The 25,428-nt window shown below is 36.9% G+C and overlaps 1 protein-coding gene across 12 annotated transcripts in view; it reads left to right on the top strand.

Annotated features, from left to right (window-relative positions):
- Positions 1–25,428, top strand: part of LOC139746484 (uncharacterized) — a 313,137-nt gene that overhangs the window by 236,661 nt on the left and 51,048 nt on the right. For 9 of the 12 annotated variants that reach the window (XR_011712164.1, XM_071657756.1, XM_071657758.1 and 6 more), the window contains 11 exons: positions 38–88; positions 6,874–7,027; positions 11,224–11,310; positions 11,565–11,704; positions 15,707–16,049; positions 16,644–16,749; positions 19,251–19,459; positions 19,709–19,882; positions 21,428–21,606; positions 24,648–24,836; positions 25,225–25,417. Coding sequence is in view for 11 of the 12 variants with exons in the window: in XM_071657756.1 (XP_071513857.1) it covers positions 38–88; positions 6,874–7,027; positions 11,224–11,310; positions 11,565–11,704; positions 15,707–16,049; positions 16,644–16,749; positions 19,251–19,459; positions 19,709–19,882; positions 21,428–21,606; positions 24,648–24,836; positions 25,225–25,417 (1,825 nt within the window). In the remaining variant the exon portion in view is untranslated. The remainder of the gene's footprint in view (positions 1–37; positions 89–6,873; positions 7,028–11,223; positions 11,311–11,564; positions 11,705–15,706; positions 16,050–16,643; positions 16,750–19,250; positions 19,460–19,708; positions 19,883–21,427; positions 21,607–24,647; positions 24,837–25,224; positions 25,418–25,428) is intronic. The other 3 variants (XM_071657763.1, XM_071657762.1, XM_071657761.1) reach the window with 2 other exon arrangements.

The raw sequence follows: 25,428 nt of genomic DNA, 5'->3' as shown, positions 1-25,428 counted from the left end.
TAGAAGTATCTTTATTCTCTGTTGTTCCCTCCCTCAGACTGCCTTGCCAGCCCAAGAAATTCAAGACTCCTAAAGAATCAAAAAGAAGGTAGGACTTATCATATTCACATATTCATCAGTTCAGCACTAGAAAAAAAAAAAAAAAAGGAAAAAAGAACCAGTTTCACAAGCCAAAAACATTTTTACATGGCACATATGGATTCAGAGAAAATGTATGATACAGTTTGCTTGAGGTGTTTCAAATATTTGGGATGAATTTGTGCTCATAGGACAGGAGTGTAAGTGTTTCTTAGTAAAGGTAGTTTTGTGTTAAGGATGTGTGATCTCGCTGTATTTGTTTAAACTGTTTGTGGAAGGGGATGTTTTGGAGGTGAATCATTTGCTCTTCGCAGATGACAGTGCTGTGGTGGAAACTCCAGAGAGAAATTTCAGATGTTTTACAGAGTTTTTGGAGAGTGCTTGAATGGAGAAAATTAAGAGTGAATGTGGACAAAAGTTGAGAACAAAAGTAAAATAATGGTGTTTGAACAGGGAGGACCTGGAGGATGTGAAGGTATAGTAGTCATGACAGTATTGTGTGGATGTGAGCCTTAGGCCCTGAATGAAAAAGAATGGAAGAGGGTTGACATGTTGCAAAGGAAGTGCCTGAGGATAATAAGTGGTATGGGGCAGGTTGATTGTGTAAGGATTAACAGTGCAAGAGAAAGATTTGATAATGGTCTTAATGTGATAGAGCTGTCCAAGGAGTGCTGAAATGTGTTAGGCATATGATAGAGAGAGCTGACCAAAGAGTGCTGAAATGTTTTAGGCATATGGGGGGGATGAGAAGAGAGAGGAGAATATATATGTCAGAGGTGGGGGGAGGGAGTGATTGGGGAATACCTATAAACAAGGGGGAGGGAGTGGATGGGGAATACCTATAAAGAGGTTAAAGACTGGGGTGAAGGAGGCTTTGGAATGTTGAGGCCTTAGCTTTAAGGAGGATTAAAGGCATGCATGTGATGAAATGATTTGGAATGATGTGATACACACGGAATGATGTGCTGTCAACAGGCTGAACGGGGGTTTATGAAACATTGAGGTAAACCATGGAATAGTCTTTGGTGTTCGGTTGTGAATGGTAAGCTGTGGTGTTAAAGTATTCTTCAAGGCAGTTACAGTGAATATGTGCAAATGTGACTTGTTTGTCTCTTTTTGATGCAGTGTCATTGTTGTTTTTTTCCCCACCTCCTTGATATGCTTGGTTATAGATTTTGTATTGACATGATGCAGGATTGTACTTGGCCATATAAACATTGGTGATAAGGCATGCTTTGGGTGTTTCATTTACTCCTAATACCTAAGTTTTGTAGATTTCCTCATCTCAAGAAACTTGTTACTTTGAAATATTTTTGCTTTTTGTATTGATTAAAAATGGAAGTAACAACAAAAGTATTATAATTGAGGAGAATAGGCCCTGTAGCTTGTGTGTACAGTTTCTAAGTTTTCATCTGTTGAACCTTTATATTGTCATTATTTTTATTTTCACCCTCTTTACATCTGTTAGATTATGTATTTCCCACCTTCATCCTACATTTGATTTATATAGGTAATGAAATGAAACTTTATGTTGAAACCAGACTTTCTGTTCACAGTTTTTGCCTTCTTTTACATATGTAGATTATTTCACCAGCTCAAGAAGTTCATTGTTTTGATATGTTTTAACTTATTAAATTGTAAACGTTGTGTTTTCCTCGTGTTTTGTAGATATTCTAAATATGCTTTGTTTCTCTCTCTTGGATTTTATTTTTATTTTTTTTTTTCCAAATGGAAAGTTTGTATCATCTGTTCAGATGTTCTTGATTTTAGCTATTGTTTTTGCTGTTCCTTATTCATATGTGTGTTAAATTTTCTGGAAAAAGCTTCTCATTATGTCTTCTCTTCCTAGAGGAGAGTCATAATGTTTTGAGTTTACCCTCCATTATTTATGCATAATTTATACTCTGTTTGAGCCATAACTTTTATGCTGTTGACGGTGATTTAAACTTTAGAATGTATGTGCTTTACCACATGAAGGTGAATATGTCTTTCAAGTTGCAGTGACAAGATTTTAAAGTCTGCATGATTGTTTCTATCATGGAAGTAACTTTTAGGCACTTAAATTTTTAGCAGTTAAAGATATTACAGTGATATGTAGAACATTTGCCACTGTCATGTTAAGGCGTGATATTTGTTTTATTGATGTCCGTGTTACCTTTGATATGAAGATAAAGGCCAAAGGGCTATCAGTTTTTATTAGCTTACCTGGTGAGATGTGAAATGATAAATATTACTTGATCAAGTTTGCACATTTCATGCTAATCCATCATGTTAAGATGCCCACTACATCGTTAAGTGGTTCCCAGTTGGCTGTTGTTGTCTGTCATCATTTGTCTGTGAGCTTTTCACTCTTTAATCATATCTTTAGAAACTACTAGGTCATTTGAACTGATATTCTGCTCAAATTATTCTTGGATGGCTCTTTATCAAGATTCCTCATTTCATGCTGTTGCAACTTTTGATGGAGCTAGATTGGTTAAACTAGTATCTGATTGGCTAACATTGAAAAGTCATCTTGTTAGAAGCTGAACACACTGAACCAACTCTTACCAAATGATTGATGGTGGAACCCACATTAAGTTTCCTCATTTTGTTCTATGTGACATTCATTGGAGAAGCCATAGCCTGTCACTGGTTTTGGTAGGCTAAAAACAAAAGATTCTCGTCTGACATAAGTGTGTCACTTATCAGGAAATGGATAGGAATGATCAGGAGATGATCCTTTGTCATGTGACTTCATTTCTTACGGATCCAATATATAGTTTGGCTGCCTCAGGGCAAAATAGTCTCATTAGCTGAAATTTCAAATATCTTATTGGAAATCAATGAGCTCGTAAACCAAAATTTACGTAGATTGTTGATGGATAATCTTCTACCAAGTTTCAGCATTTCCACAAAGGCAGCCTTAAAGCTGAATGAATGTGGCCTTTGTTGTCTTTTCCCAGCGCTACCTCGCGCACTTGCGGGGGGAGGGGGTTGTTATTTTCATGTGTGGTGAGGTGGTGATGGGAATGAATAAAGGCAGACAGTATGAATTATATACATGTGTATATATGTATATGTTTGTGTGTGTATATGTATGTATACGTTGAGATGTATAGGTATGTATATTTGCATGTGTGGACGTGTATGTATATACATGTGGAGGTGGGTGGGTTGGCCCATTCTTTCTTCTGTTTCCTTGCGCTTCCTCGCTAACGCGGGAGACAGCAACAAAGCAAAATAAAAAATGAAATGATATCTAAAACACTTCATGTCCTCCAGTTTTTCTTCATTCAAACTTACCTCCCAATTGTTTTGTCCCTCATCCCTTCTCTACCTAATAACTTTGCTCTTATTCACATTTACTCGCAGCTTTCCTTCACACACTTTACCAAACTGTCACCAGCTTCTGCAGTTTCTCACCCGAATCAGCCACTAGTGCTGTATCATCAGCGAACAACAACTGACTCACTTCCCAAGCCCTCTCATCCACAACAAACTGCATACTTGCCCCTCTCTCCAAAACTCTTGCATTCACCTCCCTAAGAACCCATCTGTAAACAAATTAACAACCATGGAAACGTCACGCACCCCTGCCGCAAACTGACATTCACTGAGAACCAGTCACTTACACATGCCTTATATCCTCGATAAAAACTTTTCACTGCTTCCAGTAACTTGCCTCCCACACCATGTACTCTTATTACCTTCCAAAAAGCATCTCTATCAACTGTTGTTATATTCCTACTCCAGATGCATAAATGCTACGTACACATCCATTTGTTTTTCTGAGTATTTCTCGCATACATTCTTCAAAGCATACACCTGATCCACACATCCTTTACCATTTCTGAAACCACACTGCTCCTCCCCAGTCTGATGTTATGTACATGCCTTCACCCTCTCAGTCAATACTCTCCCATATAACATCCTAGGAATACTCAACAAACTTGTACCTCTGTAATTTGAACACTCACCTTTATCCCCTTTGCCTTTGTATAGTGGCACTATGCATGCATTCCGCCAATCCTCAGGCACTTCACCATGAACCTTACATACATTGAATATCCTCACCAACCAGTCAACAACACAGTCACCCCCTTTTTTAATAGATTCCACTGCAATACCATCCAAACCTGCTGTCTTGCTGGCTTTCATCCGCAAAGCTTTCACTACCTCTTCTGTGTTTACCAAATCATTCTCCCTGTCCCTCTCACTTCGCACACCACCTCAACCAAAACACCCTATATCTGCCTCTCTATCATCAAACACATTCAAAACTTCAAAATACTCACTCCATTTCCTTCTCACATCATCACCACTACTTGCTATTACCTCCCCACTAGCCCCCTTCACCGATGTTTCCATTTTTTCTCGTCTTAATGCACTTTATTTACCTAAAGGGGACGGGAGCGGGGGGGGCTGGAAACCATCCCCTCTTTGTATTTTAACCTTTTAAAAGGGGAAACAGAAGGAGGAGATAGCGGGATGTAACCAAGATAAGAAAAAAGGAGAAATACCTAGGTAGTATGTTTGAGAGAAGGTACCTGGATGTTTTGGCTCTGAGTGAAACGAAGCTCAAGGGTAAAGGGTAAGAGTGGTTTAGGAATGTTTTGGAAGTAAAGTCAGGGGTTGGTGAGAGGACAAGAGCAAAGGAAGGAGTAGCACTACTCCTGAAACAGGGGTTGTGAGAGTATGTGATAGAGTGTATGAAAATAAACTCTAGATTGATAGGGGTAAAACTGAAAGTGGATGGAGAGAGATGGGTGATTATTGGGGCCTCTGCATCTGGGCATGAGAAGAAAGATCATGAGAGGCAAGTGTTTTGGGAGCAGCTGAGTGAGTGTGTTAGCAGTTTTGATGCTCAAGACTGGGTTATAGTGGTTATAGTTGAAGGAATAATTAGTGTACATAGGGTGTTTAGTGTTGTGAATGGAAATGGTGAAGAGCTTGTAGATTTGTGTGCTGAAAAAGGACTGATGATTGAGAATACCTGGTTTAAAAAGAGAGATATACTATACATAAGTATACGTATGTAAGTAGAAGAGATGGTCAGAGAGCGTTATTGGATTACATGTTGATTGATTGGCGCATGAAAGAGAGACTTTTCGATGTTAATGTGCTGAAAGGTGCAACTGGAGGGATGTCTGATCATTATCTTGTGGAGGCGAAGATGAAGATTTGTAGAGGTATTCAGAAAAGAAGAGAGAATGTTGGGGGGTGAAGAGAGTGGTGAGAGTAAGTGAGCTTGGGAAGGAGACTTGTGTGAGGAAGTACCAGAAGAGACTGAGTGCAGAATGGCAAAAGGTGAGAGCGAAGGATGTAAGGGGAGTGGGGTAGGAATGGGATGTATATAGGGAAGCAGTGATGGCTTGTGCGAAAGATGCTTGTGGCGTGAGAAGCGTGGGAGGTGGGCAGATCAGAAAGGGTAGTGAGTAGTGGGAGAAGTAAGATTATCAGTTAAAGAGAAGAGAGAGGCATTTGGATGATTTTTGCAGGGAAATAGTGCTAATGATTGGGAGATGTATAAAAGAAAGAGGTCAAGAGAAAGGTGCAAGAGGTGAAAAATTTTAGGGAGAAGAAAAAGATTGAACCAGGGCATGTGAAGCGTCTGGGATAAACCATGGAAAGTTTTGTGGGGCCTGGATGTGGAAAGGGAGCTGTGGTTTTGGTGCATTAAACATGACCGCTAGAGACTGAGTGTGAACGAATGGGGCCTTTGTTGTCTTTTCCTAGTGCTACCTTGCTCACGAGGGGGGAAGGGGGTTGTTATTTCGTGTGGCAAGGTGGCGATGGGAATGAATAAAGGCAGACAGTGTGAATTGTGTGCATGTGTATATATGTATGTGTGTGTGTGTGTGTGTATATATATGTGTACATTGAGATGTATGGGTATGTATATTTGCGTGTGTGGACGTGTATGAATATACATGTGTATGGGGGTGGGTTGGGCCATTTCTTTCGTCTGTTTCCTTGCATTACCTTGCAAACGCGAGAGACAGCAACAAAGCAAAATGATAATAATATATATTTATTTATTTATTTATTTATTTATGTATTTATTTATATATAAGGTTTTTTTTATTGCTTGAAATTACAACACGAATGAAAAATCACCTTTGGTATGGTTACATCAGTCATTCTGTCTTAAGGAGTGCAACCTTGCCAAGTAGCTAAATCTAAAGGGGTCTGTCTTTTCTGTGCTACTGCCTCTAATTTAACTGTGGGGTTGCAGAAGTCCTGTGAAAAGGGTTATGGAGTTGTATACTTAGTTATTTTGGGATTATCTTTATTGACTGTCTTTGCTTGGTTGTGTTTATTTTTTTTTCTTGGGGGAATGGGCTTAGAAATTGTGTGGTTTAGCATTTGTAACATTCACGTTACCTTAATATCAAGCTTTTTAGGGTAAAAACACTGACACATGTCAGCACCAGTGTGTCCTTCAAACTTTCTTTTTTCTGTTGATTTAAAAGCATATAACTTTGCCCCTTTGTTTGCAGATTTATTCCTTTCCATCACATTTATAGTCTTATTACATTATTTGGTTTTCCCCTATTCCATTATTGTAAATCCCACCAATTTGACATTTTGCATTATTTTTTCCCAAATATGGAATATATGGTTCCTGTCTTTGTTCTACATGCAGCAAAGGCTGTGGGGTAGAAGACCAGGTATTCACCAGATTGCGTTCTTATTTTATGATTGTTTTTGCATTTATAATTTTTTTGTTATAGAACTTACTGCTGTTTTTGCATTTATAATTTTTTTATTATAGAACTGTACTGCTTTTACAGAAAATTTTCTTTATTACAGTGCTCTTCCGAGGAAATCACGCAGTAAAAAGGTATTGCCTGGCACAGGACCTGATGGTAATGTGCTGCCTGTGGATACAGGTACTGGTGCCCCACCAGCTGCACTGATGGACCCAGCCGTGGCACCTCCTGGAACACCATTGGATCCAACTAAGGTACACTTTAACTATTTGTGTGTTTAGATGTCATCTCTCAGTTACTTGGCCACAGTGACAGGATTGTTGAAGCTCTGGAAAACAAATGAAATGTTGAAGTTATTTACTTTGACTTTGCAAAAGTATTTGATAAATGTGACCATGGTATCATCGAGCTTTGAATGTGAAAACTGGAATAACGTTAGAAATTGGGAGATGGATGTATAACTTTTCAACCAACATAAGAGGGGAACATTCTTCAACAAATTGAAATTAAAGCTGATGCCGTACTTTCAGCAATAAACAGAATGCAGATAGATAAAATGGCAGGCCCTGGTAAGTTCTATACAAGAAAAATGAAAAAGGAGTAAAACGAGATAGTTAAGCCCTTGATGACCCTTTTCTACAAGTCACTTGCTATAGGAAAAGTTCCAGATGAATAGAAGTTTACCAGCATAGCCCTGATTTTCAAAAATGGTAAATAAGTCACTGTCTGGAAATTATTGTCCTTGTAGCTTAACATCTTTAGTTAGAAAACTTATGGAAACCATCATTCAAAATAGAATTGTAGACCATTTAGAGGACCACCATATAATAAATGATTTTCAGTATGGTCTTCGACAAAATTGCTTGTGTCTGACAAATCTGCTCACTTTCTCTTATGATGTAATCAGTATGTATGACAAAAGTAAAGCAACTGATGTTTTCTATATAGATTTTCAAAATGCTTTCATTAAGGTTCCGTATCAAAGGTTACTTGAATATTAATTCACATGGCATGTTGGGGTTGTATTACAGTGGATAGAAAATTGGTTGACTGACTGTAAAAAAGAGTTACAATTAACGGTCAAGCCTTGGAATGATATAGATAATGGGCTGCACTGCAAGGTATCAAAATGTGCTGATTATTTGTGCCTCCGTAGTCTCAGTGACAGTTTATTTTCTTTGAATTGTCTGTATAACTTCTATCTTTTACCACACTAAATAGTGTGTTTCAGATATCTTCCACTATCACAAACAGCTTTGAAAGGACACAGTGGTCTGTTTCTGTTTGAATTCCTTTGTTTTCCTATGTATTCCCTTGTATCTTTGCATCATATGAGTTTTTATCATTGGTTATGTGTGTTCACAAAAAACAGATATTCATACAAGTTGCTCATGCAAATGCTAAAGAACCTACATGTATTAGCACATTGAAAGTAAAAATTAATGAATATTGACAAGGAAAAACTCAGAATAACACAGAGGTGTCTGGCATTGCATGCGGGAATTGCTCCATACAAGCAAACTTTGAAACTTCCACAAGAGGTAAGGGGATTTTTCTTCTCTCAGGGGTAAGTAATTTATCAATTTTTGAAGTCAAAATATGAAATATATTGCCCTTAGGTTTATTAAAATCCCTCTACACTTCGAGGTATCTCTATGCTTAACAGCAGGTTGTAGTGAATGGGCTAAAACCACTGTGTTATGACATATAATTTCAGTCTTGTTCATGAGTGAGGGAATATTCAGCAAGCACTTCACTTTCTACATAAGGCCAACATTAGATATGATTTTTATGGAGTTAAAGTTTGGTCACCACATTTGAAAAAGCACTAAGGTTAATATAATAGAGAAGGTCTAGGAGAGGGCAACAGAGATGGTACCAGAGTTCAGAGAAGTTACAGAGAAAGATTAGAGGCCTTGCATTTGTTTATAATGGAAGAGACGAGTAGAGGGTTGCCTGATGACAGCTTTTCAACTTTTTAATTGAGGTTGAAGTAATCAACAGTGAACATTTCTTTGAAAGATGTAGGGATGGAACAACCAGAGGACATAACATGAAATTAAGAAAGAAATGTGTTATAAAATGTATAAAGAAGTACTTGTATGAAATTGGAGGATAAATGGAATAGATTGAATAAGGAAATACTAGATGCAGACAGCATACAGAATTTCAAAGATTAGTTGTATGATAGTCAAAAAGTTCGATGATGATGCCCTTCATCAACAGTACAAGGAGGGTACCATAACTACACAAATGCACACACAGAAACTGAATGCTCAGATGTGTAATGAACTTAAGTAAACTAAAACTTCAAATTACTTTTTGCCAGCTGGATTACCTGGTGCTCTACATAAAAAGATGGTTTATATCAGTTTGAAAAAAGATTTTGTATACATTTAACACCAAGGTATTGAAGTGTCACCCATATCTTTGTCACTGCGTCACCTCAAAGCTCCCTTGCTTTCTTGGTATCTTTTATGAAAACACTCTTTCCCTCTCTTAAATTTTCATCAATAGTGGCTAGAGTTACACATGTACCTACTTTCTTTTATATTCTATAGAGTGTTTCACTTCATTGCCTTAGTTCCCAACTACTAAACTCTTAATTTCTAATCTTTGTCAACATAGAAGTTTTTAGTTTATGTGTAGTTTCCAGTATTATATCTGTATTTCAATTTCTGTCTCATCTCTGCTTTTTATTTAAACTTCCTTGTTTACCCCATGATTAAAGTTAAGCATTACATGATTATTACATTACATAATCATTATATGTTCTCACATGTTCTAGTAGGTTAATGGAGTTTGTGATCCTTGATGTATGTTTTGCATATTAGTAAAATTATAAATTTTTTAACTTATAGATTTCTGTTTTATCTTTCTCCTGTCTCATAAAATGCTTGAGTTTATGGTTTGTGCTTATGGATAGAATGAATTGAGTCAATGTCTGTGTATTGGTGACTTGCTATATTAGCTGAACTATTGAATAAGAATTGGTGAAGATAAGCCATAGATTAATCTATGGAGTTTGGTTGCAGTTGTCAGGCTCAGAATTTTGTTATATTATGCAGTACACTGCACCTAGAGAGTAGATATCTGTATATTTGGCCAATGCAATTTTAGTCATGTCATTACCATTAAGAAATAGAACCAGTTAGGTATAATAAGCCCCTTGACTCCTCTGAACAGATATTTATGTAAGCCATGTGACACCTGTAAAGGGATGCATATGCATTGAGTTTTGTGCCTCAGTTTCAGGGCAGCATGCTGGGCCTGGGTGGTGTTTGAGGTGGCACTGCATGATAATTTCTCCCAAGTCAGTCTTCCAGGCAGATGATTTCAAATTTCATGATGATGATGATGCATCTTGTGTGGAGGTTAATTTTATAAACATTGGCTCTTCTAACATAGAGAATTACTCAAGATCAGGTAGGAGAAAGTGTTTTTAGCAGAACTTGAGGTAATGTCACCAGCCTCCCACCTAACATTGACGACAATGCAGTTGACTGGAGCAGATGTTGATTCTACAACCTTCTCAAATTCTCCTATTAGGAAAAGGTTATCAGTTAACTACTCTGAATATAGCAAGAAAAAGATGAGTATTTAAGATTGTGATAATCAGTAATCCGTTTTTCATTGTAAATGGGATACTGTTGGTAATCTGTCCCCAAACATACAATCTCTCCTTGTCACAAATAGCAGTTGACAACACCTAATTCACGCTACTCATTCTTCACAACTCTAGATATTCCAGTGGTGAGCACTTTGTACTAGCCCTGCCTTTTGGCAAATTGGTAGGAGCAATAGATTGAAGTAGTAGGTAGGAATGTCAGACAGGAGCTTAAGGTAGATACATTAGGTAGGAGCATCAGCTGGAAGCATTAGGTACAATTAGTAGGTTGTAACTGTAAGCAGGAATATTAGCTAGACATTAGGTATTAGTAGTTGGTAGGAGCCTCTGAAAAACATTTTGCTAGAGTAGCCCTCTGCTAGTGGCCTGTTATGGAGACTTTTGCTGTGGTCACCCCCTTTGAGGGAGTTACTAAAGGGAATGGGTGTCAAAGATATAAATAGATAGAGTGTAGGATAAATGGTAAGATGTTTAGTGCCATCTCTCTTGTAACTCATGCCTCTTGAGCACTTTTAAGCACATGATGTTGAGACATTTTCAAAGTATCTTCACATAGAGTGAAATTAGTGGATGAAATACAGTTCTAAGGTGGTTTTATTTTTTCATTTTGTGACTATCATTGTAATTTTTAGGTTTGAATACATTTTTAAGCAATTTAGAAAACAGATTTTCAAGATTGGAAATGAAACTATAGTTTGGAGTTAAGGGGTTAATAAGAAAAAAAAATATATATTCACAGAGATATATATTTTTATTATTGATAATTCAACCTCAGGACCCCTTTTATGGGGCTCTTACTATTTAAGGCTGCACTCCACACAGGAGCAGGGAAATGATGGACTCTTCTGGAGTGAAAAGGTCCTTGACAAGACTGTTCCATCCAGTGATGATGTTGCAGCCTTGCCAAAGGTGACTTGTCACTTATGATGTAACCCTTAGCAGGTGGAGTCTGTTAACAGCTTTATATTTGTATATATGACTAATTGGATTACTACTTTTTATTGTATATAGCATTTGATTTGGTATTTGCTTATACCAAAAATAATTATAATTCATCAGATTTGCCCTGTTCTGGTATGGCTTGGCATTACCATCAGTTTCTTTGCAGTGAAGAGTGCAACGTAAGCATATTGTTTTATAAATTTTACTTACTTTTTTTTCAGGTTAATCCAGCAACTGGTTTACCAATTAATACCTCTTCTGCATCTTGCCTCTCAGTTACTGTTGCTAATGCTAAGACTAAACCTGAAAAGAAGCCTAAAGTAAAAAGTTCAACTCCTGGCAAGAGAAAGCCTACGGCCAAGTAAGTGATAAATCTATTTTTGACACCAAGTTACAACTCGGTAGAAAGGTGCAAAGTTATATCTATACTTAATTGTAAGAAATACCTCAATTGCACGTCCAAATTAATGGTTTTGCATGAAAACAAACTTATGAGGTTAATGTATTTGTTAGGTGTGTTGTGACTGATGACAGTCAATTACGTTCACTAAAATACATAGTATATTCTATGACAGAATTTGGATTGTTATCCTAACAATATTCACCAGTGTCTTAAGAACAGAATCATATTTCAGAATCAGTTAGTGAACAATAGAATGAATATTTGAATGTCTTGGTTTGCCATACATAATGAAACAGGTACACTTTGTAAGTTATTTTGATTTGTTGCATTGCAGTGCTATGATATGCACAGTATTTAACACTACACCATATAACTCATCTGCTCAATAGTGTGACACAAATTCCTATAGTGTACGGGAAAATTTCGTCTACCAGCACATCAGTGAATATACTAGGATCTTCACAGACTATCATGAATATGAAAAAAAAATCATGTAGTTCTTAGGTTTAATTGTGGGAAACAAGGAAGTTAAAAGATCATAGATGAGACAGGGATTGGGTAGGAGATATGATTTTGGAAACTACAAAGAATTTATTAGTTTCTATGGTAACAGATTGGGAATTGGAGATCATTTGCCAGGAACCAGGATATTATGGTGAAAGGTTTTGTGAAATTTTGATGTCATAAAGCAAGGGAATTTTGAGATGTGCAGTGGCACAGATACAGATGATACTTCTGCCCGATAGCTTACACATGTTATAAGAGAGCAAGGAATGAGTAAAGCAGGATGAGAAAGGAGGAAAACAGAAGTTATCAAAAGAGTGTTATTGATAAGGCAATTGAAAATCCACAACTTTTCCACCAATTTGTCAGAATTAGATTTTCAGTTAGAGAGCAGCTAATCGTATTAGGGATTCAGAAGGGAAAATGTTTGATTTTGATGAAAGGATATATGATGTATTGAATAATAAGTTCAAAAGTGTTTTCATTGTGGAAGACACCATAGCACCATCACTAGCAAGAAGGGTCGTGGATATCTAGTAAAGTCATTAGCAGGATACTAAAAGGTCTTGACCCATACAAGGCTGATGATCCTAGTAAAATTTCACCATATGTGCTGAAGATATATGCAGATACACTAGATAGACCTCTTGAAACTCTTCAAGATAAAGCAAGCTGAAGAAAGGCAGAGTGCTGTGGAAGTGGAAAAGGCCAAAGGTCATGCCATCTTCCAGAACTACATGCCAGTCTTCTTGAGAAATGTGGGTTGTCAGGTTCTGTGAAAGTTAATCAGAAAGCAAATGGATGACTTTCTGCTGAGGAGAGATTACCTAAGTGAGGCAACATGGTTTTAAGGAAAGGATGTAATGTGTAACAAATGTCTTAGATTACTATGAGAGTGAGCTTTGTCTTAGACAAGAGGGAAGGCTGGATAGAATTTTTTTTATCTTGATTGCCAGAAAGCTCTGACTTGTACCACATGGTTGGGAAGCTGACAGTGCCAGGTAGGAATAAAGGTGAGACTCCTTTCCTGGATAGATTTTGTTAGTATAAGGGAACAAAGGACATAACGTCAGAGGACTTTTCTCTAGTTTGGATGGAGATCACTAGTAGAGTGCCCTAAGGTTCATATTTTGGACTGCTACTCTCCTTGACCTGAACTTGTTTGCAAGTGGTGCAAAGGACATAATGGAAGTGAAGAGCAAGACTCCGAAGTTGGTCTGATTTGTTCTTGATGAAAGTTAACTCAAAAGAAATGTTAAGTAATAAAGATGGGATGTAATGAAAGAATGCTACAAATGAACCCTGTATAACTACAAATGAACCCGGTATAACATAAACATGTTGGGCTTAACCATATCTTTCACTTTGTCCTGGAAACCTTGCCAAATCAACATCACAAAGTCTGCTTCGTAAAAGCTGGGAGTGTTGTACAGAGGTACCTCAATTAACTGAGCCTTATGCAAAAGATTTTAGTTTAATGGACATGAAAAATTACCATTTTATAGTTAAAGTATGTATGATTGTCATTAGAAAGCAAAACTATATATAAAAAAAAAAAATAAAGATAAACAAATCCAGCTGCTACTGCTTTTTTTTTTTTTTTTTTTTTTTTTTTTTTTTTTTTTTTTTTTAGCCAGCTGTGTACAGCCCACTTTAATTTATGTCGTTTGAGTCTTGGTTGCTTTCTGTTGAGCTATTTCCTAAATGTATTCAGAGAACATTTTAAACCCATGTCTGGAAAACAGCCTGCAAGACCAAGTATAGGTAAAGCATCCAAGGTGTCTGGGAAATTGAATAATATAGACTTAAAGATCCACATTATGTGCATGGTTTCAAGTGTCTAGCATGTTTGGGTCAGTTTTTTGGATTAGTTTCCTCTCCCATAAGAATAGTTAAGTGTGTGTGTGTCAGTCCTTCACATCCTAAGTTGCAACAAAATTTTCCCATACAAGGAATGAGCAGCCATAGGCAATGGAGAGCTGGTCAGGAAGGTATAAGTTCACTGTTGGAGTTTAGCAGCAGTGATCAGCTACACTGTAAGCTCCAACAGACTTGTGACTAGTGATCAGATATAGGTTCATATGGTATTTATATTTGCAATGTCTTTGTTTTATCTCAAAAACATATATCTCAAAAACAAAATGATGTGGAGAGCCATTACTGTTACAGAATAAGCTGATGTATGGCACTTAGTAGTGTAGACATAACACGGTCAGGAATTCATTTTCATAGATACTATCATAATGACCCCATTTTTTGCTTAACATTTGTTCCTTAAGAACACATCTTGTTTGTCATAAGAGGTTTCTTTGTATAGGTGCTGTAATTATTTCATTTGACTTATCCTCCACTCTCTGTTAAGTGCAGTGGTATCAAAAGCCTTTTGTACCATTAATTCTTTTGGCATCTTCTCTCTTTAACCTTCCCTTTCTATGCACTACAGTGTTGCTGCTCTCTTTCCATTCTGTGGGTATTATTTTGGCCATTGTTCTCCTAAGCTGTTAGCATATGTTCCCACCCCAAGGGTTGGACCTATGGCACACGGTTAGACTGGCCATCTGAGAATTGGCTGTTATGATGCCTCCTCCTTCCCTCAAACAACAAAGCTGTGGAGCTCTTTCCCATCTTTTGCTTTCTCCTCTTCGTGTAACTTCTTCCTTCAAGAGTTAGGTCTTCAAACACTTCCTTTACATTTTCTTTCACCAGAAACGACTTTGATTGGTGCATGTTTTGCTTGTGCCATGTCAGTCTCGATAAGAAAAGGGAAATTAGGTTCAGGATTCTGTGTGTGAGAAAGACCTGGGAGTCATCACCATCCCTAAGAGTCACCAAAGTCTCACATTAGGAGAATAGTGAAGGAGACAGACTGTCCTCTGGCAAATATCAGAATATCTTAAGTATACAGATAAGGAAATCTTTAGTGAGCTGATCATATTTATACATAAGGCCAAAATTTGAATATATTTCTCAAGTTTGGTCACTGCACATACAGAAGGTAATGGAACTAATAGTGAATTGCCTTAAGAGGGCAACAAAGATGGTACCAGAATTAAGAGAGCTAAGTTACAGGAAGAGGCTAAATGTTAGATTTGCCCATCTTAGATGAGATGGTTGTTGGGGATGACTTGATCACCTCCTTAAAGTTTTTAGAACAGATCGATGATGCAAACAGAAATGAGTGAGAAACTTTTAACAAAAGATATAATGAAGCATTTTTATTGTATAAGAGTGGTAGATGAATGTAATAGAATGACTATTATTTTTTTTATTATACTTAATCTCTGTCGCCCGTGTTAGCGAGGTAGCACAAGGAAACAGACAAGGAATGGCCCAACCCACCCATATACAGATGTATATACATGTATACATTTATATACATTTCATTTTTTGAAATATTCCCTCTAGTTTGAGGAAATAAGGTCTTTCCATTTCCTCTTACATTTTATTTACTTCCAGGTTATCACTTAACTTCAAGCGCAAGAAGAAAAGACGTGGGTCTGAGTCAGACTATTCAGACATTGAGACAGGTACATCAAACCTTACGCCAAAGGATGAGGATGAAGCTAATAAGAGGAGATCAGGACGTAATACCTCTCGAAAGAAATATGTGGATGAGTTGGACTTAAACTTGTCTGATGATGATTCCTTATTAATAAAAAATTCCAATAATACCTCTGGTACTTGCATTGGTATTGGCAGTAATCCACAGAGTGCTCCTGACTTGGCAGCTGCTTATACAGGACAGAGTCATCTTGATGAGGTTGAAGGGAATTTGGTGAAACCTAATTTTGTGTATGTGGTGAGTTTTAGATGACTGAGTTTCAAGGGCTATTTGTTTAGTTGATTTTGTTTTTACTTTTTTCCCAGGATTAGCTTAGATTAGGTTTATGATTGTTTGTCTTATTTTGGTTTTATATTGTGAATGATTATTCTCCTCTATATATATATATATATATATATACTTTGTTTAGGAATTATTGGCTCGGGAGAAAAATGTGGGAGCAGCAAGAATAAAGTCTTTAATAGTGTTTAGTGTTTTATGATGTAATTGATTTTAGAAATGTGTAGACATGACTGGTTGGATGTTATCAAAGAGAGCAGAGTCACTGATAGAAGGGAGCTGAAAAGGAAACTTCTTATTTTAACACCCATTGAGTTTTTCCAATTGTAGTGTTCCATCATCATTATCACATTAACTTTTTTTGTATTCAGTTAAAAGGAATGCTAAAAACAAAGATGTAATTAATTTTTCATCATCAAGCATGTGATTTACAATTTTACTTATGATGATGATCCAGAGAGAGAGAGAGAGGACCTTATCTATGTTTTAGTTAAGTTATTCAAAGTTATCCTAAAGATAAGTTGTCTTATACATATTTTTGTTTCATTACAGGACCTAAACAGTGAAGATACAATGGTGGTGCAGTGCATTTTAAGTATGAGAATGGGACAGAGAGAGGTAGAAAGTGACACAGAGGATGAAAAAGTTAAAATAGAAGGTATCAGTAGTTTTCAGCTTCCCCTCTTGATTTTTAACCTTGTCGAGTATTGCTTTATACCGAAAGTTTTCAGAACATTTAACTTTTGCACTGTACAGTCAGCCATTTGTACTCTCACCCTTAGCTGTGCAAAGAACAGCAGAATTGTTTTTTTTTTCCTTGATTTATTAAGAGGTGCAGAAAAATATCACATTTTTTCTTCTGAATTGAGATCTCACAATCAGGATTGTTGAAGGGATACACATTAGGCCTACAGTCACTTCTCATTGAGTTTAGAGACACATGAAAACTGAAGGTTTGGCTGCCTTCCATATTTACATGTATTCCCTCTTCACTTTCACTGGCATGCTATATTCCATATTCCCACATTACTCTCCTCTTCTTATGAATCAGAATGTGGGATTTTTTGATCCTCATCTGATAAACTCATCCAGTACCTCCCGTATTTTTAAGGGTATAAGAATACTCTAATGGGGCTGGGCGGCTACAGCCAGCCACATGGGGAGGACATACTAAAAGTCTGAAAGAAGAATGAGAAACAGGTCACCAGAAGGATGTAGGGTTGTTGAGGCTAGATTTTAATTGAAGCATGAAAAAGAGCTAGTGAAATAAAGTAATGGAAAATTCATCTGTCTTCTTTGCTCCCTTTTAATGAAAGAGAGAGGGTAAGGAAGGGTGTGTAGATGAGAAATGAAATATTTACCTCGTCAAACTCTCCCCACTTCCCCTTTGCTAAATCACTATGTATCTCATAATTCTCACTGAGAAAAAGAAAGAGAAAATGCTTGAAGACTGTAAATAGACCACAGGAGGATATGTGTATAGTGAAGTGTTTGGTGCATGTAAGAAGATGGTGTTAAGGCTAGTGTGACAAGTGAGGTTTCATCACACGTATTCAGGCTCTCAACGTGAAGAAAATACCTTTACATGAAATCGTGTCAGCATTCGGCAGTGTAGAATCAAGCATGGGATGAAAAGAAATTTTCTTAAGCTCATAGAATTTGATTTTCATATTTCCCTACTTGAGAATAAAAGAAACAATTAAGTTTCTTGGAGACTGGATCTTTCTGTTTCACTACAGCAAACATATTAGTAGTATGCAAGGCAAGATCATCCTATATTTGTTAGTCGTATTACAGATATCTTTGAGGCATGGCTCCATCACTGTAGATTTACAATTATGATAGATTGGATGTTTACTGCTTTTGTTGATCCAACTTGAACAAGCACATTCCCTGCCAGACCTCCCAGTTTTTTTTTTACCCCTACTAATATCAATGCTTGTATGAGAGCTGTTGGTCCCATAATTGTTTCAGTTTGTATATTGTTATTATATTGTCTTGAATAAAAAGTCATACATGGCCAAATAGATGTATTTATATGTTATAAGAAACTCATTGCCTTTCAAGTCACGGGTGTTGTGATGTGTGGCATCATGACTGTGACCCTTGATGATGGCCGATGCATGAGGATGACACCTTTTGGCAATCCATAGTATAGGCTCTTTCAGAAGACAGTCTTTGAGATCAAAGCTGCTGTTATCTTGCATCTTTGTGTAGAGTCCTTGGATGAAGTATGCACAGCGGTCCTGCAATTAGTTGTAATCATGATAGTAACCCACTTAGGATCTTAGGCTTCGTTGATGAATGAGTAATCTTTACCCTAGATTGGCAGTGTGTCTTCCCATATACAGTGCATGTAACAGGCAATTCCAGCAAGATGATAAATGCTTTTTCAGTCATTTGGTGGAATTGAATTAAGGTAACAATGGAGTGCTTATGAATGTACCATTGGTAATGATTGAACATATGAAGGAGAGACCTGGGGAGAAAACTTTTGAAGGCATATAATATTTCAAATGATGTCTTGCAAATTCTTGTTAAAAATGTACAGGGAAAGGCCTTTATTTTTGAGGGTGGAAGGGCCTTTGAAGATGGTTCATTCCAGATGATTGAGGTCAGTGTTTGGGGTATTATTGAAGTGGTGAAATAGTGTGGAAGAGACTGCAGTATATTTGATACAAGTTGATATTATTCATAAATAAACCTGAAACGACATGATCACGTATGATGCATGACAGATGATAGATTGGTGAAGACCTTTGTTAACATGGCAGAGGGTGCAAGAAGAAGAGGTATATCAGAAAAGAATTGAACTGTTGCAGAGAATAAACTGTTGCTTAATAGAGGGATTCCGGAAGAGCATACCTTAGTGATAATTGTAAATTGTGCATTTGTGTCATTTTATGTGTTGTAGAAGTGTTAATGAATACAAATTTTCAGTTGCCAAATGAGCAAAGTGTGCAAGTACATAATTATGAAATGCTGTACTTGGAAGCACACTACATATATTGAAGATACATTTGTATGTACTGATTGGCATTATGCACTTCATCCAACTTTTTTAGATGCTGTTTGGATAAGAAACGTGTTGAGTGAATAACTGAATTTTGTTTGCAAATAATCTTACATATATAACCATTCTTTTTTTTTTTTACTCAGGTGAGAAAGGCATAGATGAGAAGAAAAAACCTAAGGGATTAACCAGAAAGATAGAAGTCGAAGAGTTTTATGTTAAGTACCGGTCATTTTCATATCTCCACTGTGAATGGCGAACAGAAGAGGAACTCTTTAAAGGGGACAAGCGCATCAGTGGCAAAGTAAAGCGTTATAAGCAAAAAAGAGCTACTAGTCACAATGTTATGGATTTTGTAAGTTTATTATAAGATGTAGAAACTGTATTTGATAAATGCTGATAATTATAATAAGTAGGTAAGGATTTATAGGTACTTGATTGAACATAGTCGTTTATGTTGATAAGGTTGAGTTTTCAGTTTTTTAGAATTTATATATTTAGGCCTCCAACAGGTATGGTAGAATATGATGATAAAATAACTAGACTTTAAGATTTCATATTGATTTATATTTGAATATGAATAGCTGCATTTTATTTTTTTTAGTTGGAAGAAGAACCATTTAACCCAGATTATACAGAAGTGGACCGGATTTTGGACATGACACAACCAACAGATCCTGCAACTGGCAAGGAGATTAAGCACTACCTGGTCAAGTGGAAAGCTCTGTCCTATGAGGATTCCACTTGGGAACTAGAGGATGATGTTGATCCTCTTAAGGTATTATATTGAATTTGATATCCCTTTGTCTCTGAGGGGATTATGTTTATTATCTTAAGGTCTTTACTTTTTCTTTCATACTTGTTTGCCATTTTCCATGTTAGTGTGGTAGACCCATGAGCAGGTGAAGAAAAGGCCTCATTTGCTAACATACATTCATAAGTGGAGGGTGTAACTGTGAGAAATTGAATGTTCAGTGATGTGAATGGAAATGATAAGCAGCTTGTGGAGTTATGTGCTGAAAATGGACTACTAGTAACTAGAAATAATGGTTTAAAAAGAGGGACATACTTAAGCATCTTTTGGTGAATAGAAAAAATGGAAAGTGAGCATTACTGGATTACATAGTAATTGATTGTGGTTTAGAAGATTTTGGATGTGAATGTACTTGGGGGGCCAGCTGGAGGGATGTCTGAAAATTACTTGGTGTAGGTGAGGTTTAAGATTTGTAGAGGCATTTAGGAAAGAGGAAATGAGATGGATGAGCATTGAGTATGGAAAGTAAGTGAACTCAGAAAAAAGGGCTGTATGAAGAGATACCAGGAGAGATTGAGTGTATAATGGTAAAAGGAGAGAGTAAGTGAAACTAGGAAGTAGGTTTAGGAATAGGAAGTATTAAGGCAAGCAAGCAGTGTTCATGTGCATGAAGGGCATGTGGCATTTGAAAAGGGGTAGTGTTGTGGGATGATGAAGTAAGTTTGCTAGTACAGGGGGAAAAGGGAGGTGCATAGACATGTTACAGGGAAGTATTGTAATTGGGCAATGTACAAGATAAGCAGCAGAAGATCTAGGGGAAAGTGCAGGGACCAAAAAAGAGGGAGCAAATGGAAGTTGGGATGAGTATCGACGAACTTCAAGATCAGAGATGTTTAGGAAAGAGGCCGGTAGTATGAGAAAAACAAGAACAAAATGGAACATAGATAAAGTGAGCAATAGGAAAAGTGGTAATGAAGAGAAATGAGGATTGTGAGGAAATGTATTGAGTATTTTGAATGATAGTTTAATGTGTTTTATAATAGGGTGGCAGATATAGGGTGTTTGTATTGGTGAGGTATGCTGAGTGTGTGAGAGTTATGGTAAGTAGTGTGATGAAAAGAGAAAAGGTAAAGCCTAATGAAAGATGATATATGACAAGGTGGCTTGAGTGGATGGTATGGCCATTGAATTCTTCAGAAAGGGCATGATTGTGAGGTTCTTTGGTATGGATAATTGTGATTTATGGTAAGGAATCCTGAGTTATATGGTTTCGTGTAAGGTAGAGAAGAGGTTTATGTTCGTGGATTGAGTTCCAACAACCCACATGAATATGCCTTGAGCATACTGGGTTAAGGTAGGTAAATATGACAGTCAGTGCAGTGCTGTCCCCTGGTGCTGCTATTTCTACTTTTTTTGAAGAATCGGATGAAAGTATTTCCTTGGTCATTTTTATACCTACTTTTGATGTGGTTTGTTAATGAATATATGTCCTTGAACATGTCATAGTGCATTCTATACCTTTTGAAGTTTTGATTTTTAGTTTTAAGCATATGTTTGCACTTTTCCCAGATTCAAGCCTACCTCGCCTACAAAGATCCACCTCCAAAAATTGATTGGAAACCAAAGAAACGTCCCAAGCCAAGTGAATGGAAAAAGTTAGAAGTGTCACCTGAATATAAGAACAACAATTCCCTTCGCGAGTATCAGTTAGAAGGACTTAACTGGTTAAATTTTTCGTATTATAATTCGTAAGTTTGGAGGTAACATTATTTTGTATTATCTGCTTGTTAGAAAATGTTGAAGGCTTGGTTGAGATTTCTGTAGTAAATTTGATTGAGAAAGGGAAGTGATAGTTGAAGGAAAACAAAGTATAAATTTGATTGAGAAAGGGAAGTAGTAGTTAAAGGAAAACAGAGTATTTGAGGATAGTATTTATTTATGGACAGTATATCAAAAGTCGGGAGTATTTGGATAAATGAAGTGCCTCATCAGAGTAATGTGTAACTGTTCTAAGATTATAAGTGTGGCGATAGTTCTGCAAGGACATCCACATCCTCTGCCTCCAATATAGCTTCTCTCAACACTCCTACAGGGAATTCATTCATCAGTCTCAGTAGCACTAATTTTCTTATTTTATTGCAGTTTCATTTTTGAACTATTTGATTCCTTTTATAGCACATTACATGCTGTCGTAACAGAATTTTTAGTGCATCGGTGAATGGTATGAAATGCATTCTATAAGGCTTCTTTATGTATTATTATGATACCTTTTTAGATAAGTTATTTTGCCTATTATGTTAACCCTACTGTAGTTCCCATAATTGAATAGAAGTATTTTTCGTATAGGGATTGCCTCTCTCCCATTTCCTGTTGAGGTCCCGACATATTTTGTCTGTTTAGAAGGTAATCTGATATAACATTTACACTTGCCAGAGATTATAAATGTATACATCACAGTAGATGAACACATAGTAACTCCTGCTTTTATATAAGAATACTTCCCACTTATTCTCTGCATCTCGTAAAAGAAAACTAAAAGGAGAGGGAGTGAAGGGCTTGAAATCCCCCCTCCAGTTTTTACTTTTCTGAAAGAAGGAACAGAGAAGGGGGCCAAGTAAGGATTTTCCCTCGGGCTCAGTCCTCCTTTCTTAACGCTACTTCGCTAACGTAGGAAATGGTGTATATGTATAAAGAAAAATATTGGTTTTTTTTTATATATGTATTCACCATTTCCTGTGTTAAGGACGTAGTGTAAGAAACATTACCAAGCCTTTGAGGGAAAAATTCTCGCTTGGCCCCCTTCTTTGTTCCTTCTTTTGGAAAAGTAGAATTGGAGGGGAGGATTTCTAGCCCCTGCTCCCGCCCCTTTTGCTCGCCTTCTATGACATGAAGAGAATATGTGGATGCTACCTTGCTGATGCAAGAAACAGCGATCAAGTGGAATGATAATGATAAATATTTTATTATGTGTGATTGCCGTTTCCCACATCAGTGAGGTAGCACCAGGAAACACGAAGAATGGCCTGGATGTGGAATGGGAGCCGTGGTTTCAGTGCTTTACACATGATAGCTAGAGACAGAGTGTGAATGAATGCGGCCTTTGTTTTTTCCTGGCACTACCTCGGTTGGGGGGGGTGCTATTTCATGTGTGGCGGGATGGTGACGGGAATGGATGAAGGCAGTAAGAATGAATATGTACTTGTGTATATATGTATATGTCATGTCTGTGTTTGTATATGTATGTATAATTTGAAATGTATACGTATGTATATGTGCGTGTGTGGGCATTTATGTATATACATGTGTATGTGGGTGGGTTAGGCCATTCTTTCATCTGTTTCCTTGTGCTATCTTTCCACCAAGACATCTGCCATGACTTTTTCTCTGCATACCTCCACAATTCAAATAACTCATATTTTCCAATGCAAATGCATTCAAGAAATTTGTAAAATACTTATTCCATCTCTTCTTCACCTCACCCATGATTTGTTATCACTGCCTCACATGCTACTCACACTGATGCCCTCATTTGTTCTTTTATTATCATCACACTATTCTCCTTCCAAAATGTTTTGATTTCCATTTTCCTCATTACCTCCTCCCACTTTCTTTTGTACTTCACTTCTTTCCTGCAGGTACCACCCATACATATTTTTTCCATTAATTGGCAGCTTACCTTCCTCGTCCCACCCTCACTACCCATTCTTAAGCCCTTGCATCTCACCTGCATGCCACACACTTCATCCACTCATGTAAGTAATGCCTTTCTTAATACCTTCTATTTCTTCTCTTCCCAAATTTGTTTACTCACTTGTTATGTCACTCCTTTCCCAGTCTCATTTGATATATCTGCACAATTCTCTTTTTGAGGCTCATTCACTTTAACCACCCTCTTCCTTCCCATTTTATTTTGTCTTCCAAAAGCCACATGTACATTCACCTTTCCCATGAATGATCAGACATCCCACTGGCTGCTTGTTCCAGCACATTCATATCTAATTCTCTCATCTTTGCTTGTTTATCTGTTATTAGATGATACACTAGTGTCAGTTCATCATTATCCACACTAGTGTCAGTTCACCATAATTTCCATTCACCCATGCATGCATACCTTGCATACACCTTTTTTTATTATATTCACCAGTCCTTTAGCACAGAATCCCACAAGCTGTTCACCATTTTCCTACATGCTGGGTACCCCATGCCCCAGAATTATACATTTTACCAACACATCATCAGCCCTTACATTCAAATCACTCATTGCCAATACTCGATAGTACCCATTGCTGTACTTGATATTCTCCATTGGTTGATGTGTTTTTTAACTTAAAATAAAAAAACTGTCCTCTGGAGTGTTCCACTGTGGTAAATCACATGGAAATATGCTCATGTGCGGGAACTGGATGAACAAATTAAAAATGTTGTACTCATACCCGGGGGTATGTGGAAAGTGAATGGGAAAAGATTTGAATGAGAGAGTACTTCATTGAGCTGAGTGATTAGGAGCAGGTATATTGTAAAGCTGAAGGCAAGTTATAAGAATGTAAAGTGGAGTTCATGAAGGGGCTCTGATTGAGAATTTAGTAATGTGCAGAGATTGGGATATGTATAGATTTTTCATGTTACCTAAAAGTCATGTTTTGTGATTAATTGATTGAATGCATTTTTTCTTCTCACCGAGAATGAAATGCCTCGTTAAACTGGATTTTTGATATGATAATTTATATTTATTGTGTTCATCCATAGAATTGATTAACTATAGATTAATTTTTTTTTTCTTTCTCCTAAGACGTAACTGCATCCTCGCTGATGAAATGGGATTGGGGAAAACAATCCAGTCATTAACATTTGTGGATGCTTGTGTTAAATATGGCATCCGTGGACCCTACCTTATCATTGCACCTCTTTCCACTATCCCTAATTGGCAGAGAGAATTTGAAAGTTGGACAGATCTCAATATCATCGTGTACCATGGATCGTAAGTCTTTATTTTTTACTAATTGTCTCTATTAAGATTTTATTTGTCATCAGCATGAACCTAAATTTGTTGAATTGTTACTTTTAAGTAAATTGCAGCATAAACTTTATTTCTTTTTCATAAATCAGATGTTAGGTCGTAGATATACAATTTATTATGTTGGTTCATCAAATAGACATACTGACTTTTTTAAATTACCTACTTCCCAAAGAGCTCTTGGTCCCATGCATTTCAGGTCTGTTATACTCAAGTGTTATAGGGCCTAGGCTCTGACAAGTGTTTACTTATGTTTTTCTGAATTTTGTAGGGTACACTTTTAAGTTTTGCTGTTATCACTGATATGTTATTCAAGTCATAGTTACTTCTAAATTTGCTATATCTTCTGCAGGCAGGGGAGTCGTAACATGATACTTGAGTATGAGATGTATTATAAAGATGAGAAAGGCCAGCGTATTCCCAACTTATACAAGTTCAATGTACTTATAACTACATTTGAAGTGATTATATCAGATTGCTTGGAACTTAAGGAGATACACTGGCGGTGCTGCATCATTGATGAGGCTCACAGACTTAAGAATAGAGTTAGTATTTA

Source organism: Panulirus ornatus, chromosome 65, assembly GCF_036320965.1.
Source record: "Panulirus ornatus isolate Po-2019 chromosome 65, ASM3632096v1, whole genome shotgun sequence".
NCBI classification, from domain to species: Eukaryota; Metazoa; Arthropoda; class Malacostraca; order Decapoda; family Palinuridae; genus Panulirus; species Panulirus ornatus.
This window is presented reverse-complemented; position numbering and strand designations above follow the sequence as displayed.